Genomic DNA, 12,189 nt, shown 5'->3' with positions numbered 1-12,189 from the left:
GCTTTGAAGAAAAGACAGCTTTTATGTTGCTGAGCAGTGAATGTTTGTGGAGGTTTGGCAGGGAAATGAGCTGTTCACTCCTTTCCACAGCCACTGCTGCTCTCACATCTTCCCAAAGATCTGAATGCTGCATACAAATAAATATCATTTGAAGGAACCTGTGGAGGAAGATGCTGGAACAAGAGTTTGTGATTTTCAGGGGTGTCTTAGATCCGTGCTGGCTGTAGAAATGTCTTTCCCTGACCTAGCTGTGTGTCCCTGGAAAGGTTTTTCCCCTGGAATGTCACATATCCCATTTAATGTTTGAAATAGAAATCATCCTCCTGTTCCAGTTTACCCAGCTGAAACTGCTTCTGCGATGGCAGTTTTGAGACTTTTGGCTTCCCTCAAAAAAAAACCCCAAAAAACCCAAACCAAACAGAAAAAAAAGCTTTTAAAGGCCATTTCCTACAAGTTCATTTACATGTCAGTATTTTATAGATTCAAATTTGTTTTACCCATTGTCTGCTAAACTGCAGGTTTTATTACTGAAGCTTAGATGCTAAACCCTGCACTCCAGATGTGTTAATCAGAAATCTTTACCAGTATAATTGCAGGAATGTTTTTGAGATTCAGTGCCTGTCAACTGCCAGAGCAGTTACTGGGTGGGTTTTTTTTCCAATTTCCCTCTTGAAGATTAAATAGGAATTAGCTATTACTTGTAAACTGCAGAAAATACTGTCCAGATTCTACATCCTCCATGATTCAAGGATCCATGTGAAAATGATCCACGTGCCTCTACAGAATTGTGTAATAACCTTGAATTCTGAGATGCTTTGTGGTGCACAAGTTGCTGAGAAATTTCAATTTCTCTTCATTTCCATGCAGGCACCTCAGATGAGCCATGGTAAAAAGTAACACAGGACAAGGGGAAATGGCCTTAAGCTAAAGTGGGGAAGGTTTAGATGAAATATCAGGGAGCAAATCTTCCCTGTGAGGGTGGTGAGGCCCTGGCACAGATTCCCAGAGAAGCTGTGGCTGCCCCTGGATCCCTGGAAATGTCCAAGGCCAGGTTGGACGGGGCTTGGAGCAACCTGGGATAGTGGAAGGTGTCCCTGCCATGGCAGGGGGGTGGAACAGGAGGAACTTTAAGGTTCCTTCCCAACCCAAACCATTCCAGGATTCTGTGATTTGTTGAACAGACCAACCTCCTTTTAAAACTGCCTGACAGAGGAAGCCCCCTACCCTCCCTCACACTCTTTATCTCCGTGGTTTTTTTCTCAGTTGTTCACTCTGTGATTTCATGTGTTAAATTCCTTGCTTTTTAAAATATTTACAGTTATTTTCATGCTGGAGATGGAAGCATATACCTGCCAAGGAAGAACTTACAAAATATTGCATGAAAGTGCTTCACAGCCTGGTTATTAAATTGCTTTTTTACGTTGCACCTTGTTTTGCAGATTAGAAAACAGTGGCAGGAAATAAAGCAAAACTCTTCAAAAAGTGCCTTGATAAATAAACTTCTCCATCTTAGTAAAGAAATCTCTTCCACCTGCAGAGCTGATTTCACTGTGTCTGCAAAATATCTTATTGCTCTTAGTGCATGGTTATTGCTGGTTTCAGAGGTAAAGGAAGGGAAAGTCACTCTGTTCTTTTTCAGCAGATTTGACTTTTTGTGAACCCTTCAGACCAGGGAAGCTCAGCAGCATTTTGCTGAAGGCAGAAGTGCCTGGCACTGCTGTGATGCAAGAAAAGGAGGCTAAACATGAGCCCAGAGCTGTTTGCAGACATGGCAAATAGGAAAAAAGGAGCTTATTGTGAATTTGGCAGCTGAGCACTCTGCTCACTCCAGGGAACTCGAGGCAGGGAGTGTTTGCAGAGTTTCCTCCCAGTCACCATCCTGCTGGTACCAAAGAAGTGAGAGCAAGGAGTTGGAGGCCCCTGGCCCCATGCTCTGACTTCCTTTTCATAACATTTATGACAGTCGTGACTAAATTTGTTGGGAAAAATCTAAGATGTATCCAGGAAGGGACTCTCTGATGAGTTAGGAATAAATTGTAGAACATTTATAATCTCATGTAAATAAACACACACAAGCACAGAGGCATGAAAAGTTGCACTGTCTGGATTTTTGTTTTTCTTTCAGCTCATTCAGACAAACAAATTGAAACATTATCCCAGCATCCACGGAGACTTCAGCAATGACTTCAAGCAGCCCTGTGTGGTGTTCACTGGGCACCCCTCTCTCAGATTTGGGGATGTGGTGCATTTCATGGAGCTGTGGGGAAAATCCAGCTTGAACACTGTCATATTCACAGGTAAGTAAAATGCTGGTATCATTATCAGATTAATAGTTTGTGCACTCTGGTTAAGTGTGGCCACATCTCTGGGACTTTATTCATTTTTTCTGGGACAGAAGTTTTTGACTTCAGTAGGAGCTTATCTAAATTAAGGCCCCAGGACTGGCTGCAGGGATAAATGTAATTATTGTGCCATTTGATTTCAGTGTAGCCCTGCAGAGCCAACCTTTGCCACGCAGAGTCCATTCCTGCCACGTCTGAGCAAAATCTTTGTTATGCACAGCAGTAAAATGCCTACAGGAAATTAATTTTTGAATTAAAAGCAGCTGGCTGCAAGTTAAACCCAGGCAAGACCTAATGGATGCAGGTCAGAAAGGAGAAACACTCCTCCATATTTCAGTGGAACCACAAAACTTTCCTCATCCCTTCTCCTGCCTTTTCATCTTTCTGTGTTTCTAAAGAGGTTTTTGTCCTCTCTGCTGTCCCAGAAGTGTGCACCCCACACAGGCACAGGGATCTGAGCTGTTCCTGCCTTTGGGCTGAGCTTTGTTCGGATGGTTTTTGGCTGGCAGACACGTTTGGAGCTGAAGGTACAGCTCTGCCTCATTCCCCAGAGGAGCTGTTTCCTTTCTCAGTGCTCAACAGGTCTTTTAAGTCCCTCCACTTCTCTCCATCTGCTTCTAGTGCTGACCCTGATTAAAAATCCTCCCGGGCCTTCCCTGGACCTGAGGTTCTGTGCAGGTGTATTTGTCCCTGATGTGTCACCCAGACAGAGCCCTGCAGTGGGCACTGTCCTGATCTGAGGGGGCAAAGAACAATCCTTTAGGTCCTTACTCCTGATTTTGTGTCTCAGGAGCTCTGGGATAATGGGAGGTGTGCTCTATAGGACTTAGCCAGGTAAAAAAGGTGTGGATTTTTGGACAATCAGAACTGGGGAGGAGAGCCCTGAGGAACAAATCAAACCTACTCCCACAGCAAGGGTGGGATGGAGTCCTGCTGTTAAGTTTATTTTCCTCCAGTCTTTAGTGAATAGCAAAGCTGCTGGAAAGCACAAAACCTGAAGAAAAGAGGGCTGGGAAAGATTTCCTTCTTACTTTTTTTAGACTCGAGGCTAATGACAAGCAAGTCTCTTTGACTCTTTCACCAAAAAGTGTGACACTATCACAGCACTGTTAAGCCAATTTGGGGATGCTTACAGTGTATCATTAACCCTGTTCAGTGGGAGGGGAGATAGGAGGGGATTCCTGCAGGGAACTTAAATCCAGACTGGTTTTGTGCTGGGAAATGGTGCAAGGTACCACAGCACTACAGGCACAGCTGCTGCAGCGCTCATCCCTCCTGACCTTTGAGGAGGTTCAGGAGACATGCCCTAATTACAGTAATTGGGTAAAATTGCAATGTGGGTATACATTGTGTTGGAAATAGTGGATTCTACTCCAGTCAGGACTTCAGTTAAGCCAGAATTTGCTGGGGTGTGTATTCCATGAATCCCCAGGGAAGCAGTGGCATTAATCACGTTGTGAATGTGCTGCCCAGGGTGTCAGGATCTGGCCTTTCATGGCAGGAACTCTTCCCCTGTGTGTTCTGTAAGGAGAGGCAATTGACCTTTCTGTGTGAGATCCTAATCCTTCAGTGAACTGAGGCAATCCAGCACTTCTGGCTGAGCCTGGCCAGGGCAGGTCAAGGCATGGAAATGTCACTCCTGACAGCCTGGGCGTGCAGCAGGTCCTGGAGATTCATCCCCAGTTTGTACTTGGTGAAACTCCACTTGAGACCTGCTTTGCTTGAGTGACCTTGGAGTGCACAGTGATTCCAGATGCTTGTGGTGGTTTTTTTCCCTAAATTCTGTCTATCCATGGCTTTTGGCTCTGTCTGTGGGCACATCCACGGGGCAGGATGGTCCTACTGCCTCATGACTGTCTAGTCCTAGGCCTATTTCCTTATGGTGGTCTCAGCTGGAATAAAACACAGGTTTTAGTGCTGGGTTTGGCACTTGAACTTGATGACCTTAGAGATTTTTTTCCAGTCTAAATGATTTTATGTCTACAGAAATTCCTAGCAGATTCAATTCTCTTGTTCTTAGCAACACTGCAAATCTGAAGCACCTCCACTGATGCCAGTGATTTTCATTATTTAACTGCTTTTCTGTTTTAAGCTAAAATCTCCTGTGGATCTGAAAGAACCCCAGTCCATTGGAGCAGTGTGTGAGAGCAGACGATGTTGTAGCTTTTCCTGTGAAAAACTCCTGGTTTCTGGTAATTAGAACCTTTAAACTCCAGACCATCCCGCACTGTTGATGAACACTGCTTGTTCAGTCCACAGGAACCAGTCAGTCTCCACCTTTCCAATCTGTAATGTGAAAAACAACAACAAGAATATAAATTAAAGCAGCCAGGATCTGGCTGTGAGGGAACTGTGGTGCTGCCCTGCTGGCTGGTGTCACCTGCAGACATCACTGCTGGAGAGTATTGAGGAGATTATCGATTAAAAATATCGAATACCACTGAACCACAAAGAAATTCTAGGAGCAGACATGGTATAAAGAAGTCTCCTTTAAAAACCAGCTCCCTGGGAGATGTTAAAGCCAGCTCAGGCACGTCAGTGCTGCACAGTGGAAGGTTTTATAACTCAGTGTCACGCAGCAGTAAATCAGGAGTCTTGGGGGAAGAGCTAAAGGCCTGTAATTCTGTCAGGAAAAGTCAATATGTGTCCTTGACAAGCACTTGCTGCCTCCAGACAGGTGACTTTGGGATTTGGGGTGGTTTCAGAACAGCAGTTCCAGTGTGTCACATGAGTTCCCTGGGAGCCCAGCTCAAGTTGTGTTTTTAACATTCTGAATCTCCCAAGCCCCGTGTTAGGATTCCTTCATTAGAATTTCTCCCTTTTCCACGGCTCTCCTGTCCCTATTAGGAGTTCAGAGAGGCTTTGGACAGGATTTTATATGGGATTTCTAGACAACACTCCATGTCTGTACATTCTCTGAGCTGCTGATTCAGAAATGCTGAATAGGTGCTGCTTCAAATCTCTGTGTCCTCCACAACCCCAGATGGGCTGGAACACTTCCCTTCTGGTAACTTTTTAAACTTAATTTTTACAACTTCACAGCACATCTCTAGCAGAGAACCTCTGCCTGACTTAAGCTTTCTGTTTTCTCCTAATGACTTTTAAAAATCATTGTCATTTAACCCTAACTGATCACTGATCATCCTTCACCTACCAATTTTCTCAGTATTTCTGTTTGTAAATCTCTATTCATTGCTATTAAACTTACCTGACATAAAATGCCATTTTTAGAGCAATATTTTTAGGCTTTATTTCATTGCCACCACCACATCTGCTTTTAACTAACACGGCTTTTTGCCCAGTGTAATTTTTATTTCACGTTTGTGGATTCATGGCTTCACACACACTTCCTCGTGCAACGCTCATTTTTTGTTAATATTTCTGACTTTAATGTTCCCAGGCAGCTACTCTGACAATTGCTTTAAACTTGGGGGAATTCTCCCTTTGACAGTTCCAAACATTTATATCATTGCCTGGTGCCATGTTCTGTTCTCTCAGGGTAAATATCCCCACATTGTGCTCAGTGGTGCTTAGCCAGCAGCACATTTTGAGATTTTGAGATTTTTAGGTGAGCAATTAACTTGTCTTTTTGTTGGATGTCACGCTGGTGCTGAACTTCCTCTGGTAAGATTTGAAGGAGATTTTCTTTTTTTGCTGTCTGCATGAGAAATCCAAGCAGTGCTCTTGGCTCTGCTGCCATGTCAGAACATCCTAGATGGCTCTTTAAATCCAGACTGGAGCCTTTGAATTTCAGTTTCCTTTAAGTTCATCCTTTCACAGCCTCAGCAGGTTCCAGAGAATTCCTCCTGCTGTGTTCCAGCCGGGCTTGAACTTCACTTTTTTCTGCCTGGTGTCCTTTGAGGCGCTGTGGTTCAGGATAATCCAGCAGATGAGACTTTCATGCATCCCCTTCTCTTTTCCCATTCTGTACTTATCAAACTAATACCAGTTCCTTTTTTTCCAGCATTCCCTCTGTCCCATCTATCTCACAATTATCAGGGAGATAGAGATGGCATAATCTTTTCCACACCTTTAGTTGGTGACTCCCAGAATCAAGAGGTTACCTGTATCCTACACCGTGTCACCTGAGATCTACATTTGTCATTCACTAAAAAAAATAATCTTTTCCTGTAGTAGAGTCAATGTTTTGTTACTCTCTGTGGGAGTAAAAGCCCATTCAGTGCCTGACTTTTCCCTGGCAGACCTTTAATCCAGTAATAAAAGACCCCCTGGTTTCCCACCAGTCTAAACCTGACTCAAAAGAATAAATATATTTATATATCAAGATATCATCTTGATGCTGCATTTTTGTCGTAGTGAAAAGCAACTTGCCATTTGGATTACCTTACAAGACTCAAAATGTCTACATTTTGCCTTCCTTTATAAGATCTGATTAAAAATAAGAGATGGTGGGTTTGACTTGATTAAATTTGTCCTAAAAATCATGCAATAATGTGTTCAAATGAAATAATATTACTCTGTTGCTTGATTAAGGTAAGACTAATTGTGGGCGTAATTTTCATCAAATTAATTGAAAATAATGGGTGGGGGGAGGAGGAATGGCAGAGAAATCTGTAACAGAATTAACATTGAGCAACAGCTCTGCCTAAACTGGAATGAGAGAGGAATTGGGCTGTTTCTGTTGTTAATGGGCTTTGAGTGTTTTCAACATTTCTCTCCCCAGAACCTGATTTCTCTTACCTGGATGCCCTGGCTCCCTATCAGCCCTTGGCAATGAAATGTGTTTATTGTCCCATTGACACGAGACTCAACTTTATTCAGGTGTCTAAATTACTCAAAGAAGTCCAGGTAATGAATTTTCTGTTGCCTTTTCTTGTGTTTCTTCACACTGCTGAAATAAAATAAATGAATTGCGAGCAAACGTTGCGTTAAACAAAACAAGAGATAGCACCCAAATGCTTTTTTCCATGAAGAGGACACAGCATTGAGCTCTGCTTTAGGAGAGGTCTAAGAAAAGAGAGTTCTTGTAGTATCTGCTGTTCCCTCTCGATTCTTTGGCCTTTAGTGGCCCATCCTATTTGTTTCTACTAAAATTTGCTTTCTGGCTCATGACAGCTAAATAATAATTAACATTCTATTAAATAAAATAATAACTAAGTAATTAAAATAATAACCAGATTTTTTTTTCTGGCTGAGCTTTCCCCTGTCTTCTGTCTTGCTGAACTCTGAAATACACATTCTTCCAAACCTCCTAACAATGCCTGCATCACTTTATACTTTATTTCATTGTTGTGCAACCTGGCTTGTCACTGCAGACTGATGGAGCTGCCACTGCCTGGCTTTGGATAAAAATCTCCTTCCACATTACTGCTGATGTCTTGTGCTGTCTCCAGCTTGCAGAACCAGTGGCTTCTCCTTTGGCTTCCTTCAGCCCTGCAGTGGCAACCAGCCTCTTTGTCTTGGTTTGGAATCTGTCAGAGAAAACTGGGGTTTTCCTTGGAGTGGAGAATGTAAAACCCTCTCCCTCCAAATTATCACAATTTTGCAATTAGGAGCTTTCAGGCAAAAATAAGGGAATAGGAATAGCAGTTTTTTACTAGGAATATTAAAAATACAAATGCAATAATACAAAAAAAAAAGCAAGCAAACGAACAAAAAAGTCCTAGAAAACCCTTACAGAGTCAGGAATATGACCTGACACCCTGTCAGCCACGGTGTTGGAGCAGTCCAAATAAATCCTCCTGGAGTGACAGAAGTGATTCTGTTGGAGTAGAGATGATCCTGTAGAAAGGATTCAGTGGTGGTGAGATGAGTCCTGACTTCCTCTGGGAATCCAGTGGAAAAACAGGATGTCTGGGGTCCCTGGGTCCCTGTTTTTATCTGGGTAGGGAATGGTTGGCTCCTCCCCAACTGGGAGGGAGGAGATGCTCCCTCCTCCCCACTGGGTGGAGCATCTCCCAATGGGGTGATGGAATGTGTCAGTCACTGGTGAGCCTCAATGGCCCCTTAACAGAAGATATCCCCAGAGGGTGGACAGTGGTGAAAGAAATAAGAAACACTGCCCCACCTGGTTTAACAGCTGGCCCATTATCAAAAGGCATCCACCCTCCTCCCCCCTGGAGTTACAAGAGATAAAGAAAAAAGAAACCATCTCCCACCTGCTTTCCACAGATGAAATAGAATACACTTTTTTTGGTTACATAACCCAAGACACCGTTTGTGCTTTGCTAACATATTGCTGGAAAACTCCAGGAGCTGTTTTTGCAGCCTTTATTATTGACGGCCGAGGTTTCTGCTGCCGTGTTGACACTTGGGATGGTCTCCACCACTGTTGCCATTCCCTTCCAGTTCATGTGGCAAGGATTTGGGCGAAAAACCAACTTAATATTTTTATTTTTCCTCTCCTCGCCGCAATCACGATATCAAAGCAGCGATTAAAGACGCAAATTCCGGGCGGGTTGCGGCCGCACGCAGCTCCTGCTCCTGCAGCAGGTTTCTTGCGGTGCTGACATGTCGGAGTCTAGAACATCCCTCTGGCCACCCTGGAGGGTTTGGAGACCGGACAGGGGGTCTGGGATCTGTACAAGGGGCTCAGGCAGCCTCACACGGAGCCCAGGAGGACACTGCCTCTGATCCCTGTCCACGGGAGTGAATGCCCACAGTGTGTGAAGAAGCACAAGCTGAGAGAATTCAAAATAAGTAGTATTTAGTTTATCATAGAATGTAAATGTAGAATCTAGGATTCTCAGTATATGGGGTTGAAGAGGCAAGATGGAGGAATTGGGGAGTGGCCCCTGTGCTCCTTGTTCTTGCTCTCGTCCCCCATTTTCTGCTGAGTTGGATCTCAAGGATTGGTTTAGAGTAGAAATGACATGTTAACATAGGTAGTAGGTATTGGTACAATTTTGTAAATAAAATGTTCGTTGTGGACACTGGTTGGGTCAGGGGTACCGTACATAAGGTGCGGGGCTCTCTGATCCGCCCAGTCCTGCCGCGTGTCCTGCTCTGCTGGGGACGCCTCACAGAGCTGAGAAAGAACTAAGATAAGGTTCCCTGCCAGGGAGCCCTGGCAGAGCTGAAAAAGAACTGAGATAATGAAGAATAAAGAACCTTGGAAATGTGCACTGGCGGACTCAGCTTGTCGTCTCTACCTCCGGTGTGAAACACTTAGGGCAAAGAGAAGACTGAAAACCTGATTACCTCTGGGAACAGCAACCCCAAGGAAACTCCCAGGGAACAGCAACCTTGGGGGAACCCTTAGTACCTTGGGGAACAGCAACTCCAAGGAGAATCTCAGGGAATCAATAGCCCTGAGACTGACAGGAATTGCATGGTGCTCTCTTGCAGCCCCTGCACGTGGTGTGCCCCGAGCAGTACACGCAGCCCCCTCCCACGCAGTCACACCGCACGGACCTGATGGTCGACTGCCAGCCCCCAGCCATGTCCTACCGCCGCGCCGAGGTGCTCACGCTGCCCTACAAGCGCCGCTACGAGAAGATCGAGATCATGCCCGACGTGAGTCCCCTCCCCGCGGGGCACGGGCGTGGTGTGGGGGGTTCCTGCTCAGGCAGGCAAATTCCAGCTCAGCAGCTTCTGGGAGATTGTGGGAACACAGAGTTGTTGTGGTTGGAAAAGGTCTGTAAGGTCATGGAGTTGAGCTCAGCCAGCACCGCTGTGGTCGGCCTCAAGTGCCGCTTTCAGGGGTGGGGATTCCTTCAGCTCCCTTTCCATGAAGGAGTTGTTCCCAGTATCCAACCTGAACCTCCTCTGGTGCTACTCGAGGCTGTTTCATTCTTGTCTCTGTTTCCTGGGAGCAGAGCCCGACCCTTCCCTGCTGTCCCCTCCTGTCAGGAGCTGTGCAGAGCCATAAGGTCCCCCCAAGCCTCCTTTTCTCCAGCCTGCATCCCTTTCCAGCTCCCTCAGCCTCTCCTGGTGCTCCAGCCCCTTCCCCAGCTCCGTTCCCTTCCCTGGACACGCTCCAGCCCCTCAATGTCCCTCTTGTCATGAGGGACCCAGAGCTGTCCTCAGGACTGGAGGTGCAGTATTAGTCCTAAAGATGTCTTGTGGCTGGGATTTACAGTTGACTCTCATTATGTAAAGCACATTCTGTCAACTGGAGAGCTAGGAAAAAAGCATTTTTGAGAGAGAATTTCACTCTACAAACTAATGGGAACTGAAAATACCCGACTGGCTGGCTGAGAGAGCTGTTTGGCCTGGTGAAGAGACCTTAGAGCAGTTTCCAGAGCCTAAAGGGGTTCCAGGAGAGCTGGAGAGGGAACCTGGGATAAGGGATGGAGGGACAGAACACAGGGAATGGCTTCCCACTGGGAAAGGGGACATTAGGGTGGGATCTTGGAAGGAATTCATGGCAGGGAGGGGCTGAGCTGGAATTCCCAGAGGATCTGTGGCTGCCCCTGGATCCCTGGAAGTGTCCAAGGCCAGGCTGGAGCAACCTGGGATAGTGGGAGATGTCAGGATTGGAGTGGGATGAGCTTCAAGGTTTGTTCCAACCCAAACCATTCTATGATTCTGTGATTGTGAGCAAGCAAAAATTGTGTTCAGGTGAGTTTTTCTTTGGAAGAAAATCCCATCCCCCAAGACAAACAGTGATCTCTGCCAGGAGTGAAGCAACCAGCCACCTCCAGTTTAAATACGAGGAAGTTTTAGGCATGGCAGTTTGAATTAGTGGCCCAGGACCATGGCAAGGATCCAGAGAATGTAGGAGTTAGTAGGCAGGAGTTGTCTTTCTCCTTCCCCAAATTCACCTGCTGTTAGAAATACTCTTCCCATTAAGGATCAGTTTTCAGTCATGGTAAAGCAGCAGTGAAAAGGCTCATTTGTATTCCAACAATTTCCATAAATGGTTAATTCCTACAGGCTGCAGGAGCCCCGCAGGTTAATGGATTGCTTGTAGCCATCTAAAATGTGGATTACTTATCCCCACAACGTCTATTAGTGATTTATTAACCCCCTAAGTCAAATCCAAATGTACCCATATTACGAAGGGTGACCCATATTTTGACAGACACGAGCTTAAAATATTTTTTTTGACAATCCAATCAGCACAAATGTGTCCTTGGATCAAAGGTGACAGTGGCATTTTGCAAGCAGGCATTACTGCCCTTTGGAAAGTGGAATATTGGGTGACTTTTCATTGGAGTGTAGAAGGAGGAAACGTCCTTTAGTTGAGCCAAATATGAAGTGCAGAGCTGGGACCCACACAACAAATCCCTGAGCCAGCCCACAACACCCACTGCCACCATTTCACAGCATTTCTGTGAGGAGCCCACTGCTTGGAGACAGGGAGAGGGCTTGAATTACAAAATATGCTTGGCTGCAGCTCCATCTTGGCATGTATATTTAATTGTTTGGGAAATTTGCATCTTTATTGGATCCCATTAAACCTAAGAGTGGTGGAATGTGGCTTCAATTCACCAGCATGAAACCAATGCTGAGTTCAAAGTGCAGAGCCAGCCTGGAGCTCACCAATTATTCAAATTCCACTGAATTTGAGCTTTGGGTTTCCACCTAAACCCTGAGGTGGAACTGAGCTGTTGTATGAGAGCCTGTCCCTTGTGTCAGCCTCTGAAGGGACTGGATTCCAGCTCTCCCTGCACTTGCCAAACCTGCAGGGAGGGAGGATGCTCTGGAGGGAATGTGGCACTCACCAGCCTGGGAAAAGCGAGCTGGTTTCTATTGCATTCCCTTTAACTTGGAGAGGTCCGGCAGGAATCTGGAAAAAGGACAGAAACAGCATTTTTTTCTCCTCCTCTAACAAATAACATCCAATTACATTCACACAGGAGTCCTAATTTCAGAGCTATCCATGCTCAGGGAGGAGAAGTATCTTGTGATTGTTCATATCCAGGGATTCTCCAGGGGGATT

At 45.4% G+C, this 12,189-nt stretch overlaps 1 protein-coding gene across 1 annotated transcript in view; it reads left to right on the top strand.

The window, feature by feature from the left end:
• The window catches only part of INTS9 (integrator complex subunit 9), a 61,950-nt gene that overhangs the window by 38,536 nt on the left and 11,225 nt on the right, over positions 1-12,189 (top strand). The window contains exons 12-14 of the mRNA XM_063423031.1: positions 2,126-2,297; positions 7,027-7,151; positions 9,651-9,818. Of these exons, the coding sequence (XP_063279101.1) occupies positions 2,126-2,297; positions 7,027-7,151; positions 9,651-9,818 (465 nt within the window). The remainder of the gene's footprint in view (positions 1-2,125; positions 2,298-7,026; positions 7,152-9,650; positions 9,819-12,189) is intronic.

This window comes from Prinia subflava, chromosome 2 (genome assembly GCF_021018805.1).
Source record: "Prinia subflava isolate CZ2003 ecotype Zambia chromosome 2, Cam_Psub_1.2, whole genome shotgun sequence".
Taxonomy (NCBI): Eukaryota; Metazoa; Chordata; class Aves; order Passeriformes; family Cisticolidae; genus Prinia; species Prinia subflava.
The sequence above is the reverse complement of the archived record's forward strand: the minus strand, read 5'-3'. Positions and strand labels throughout refer to the sequence as shown.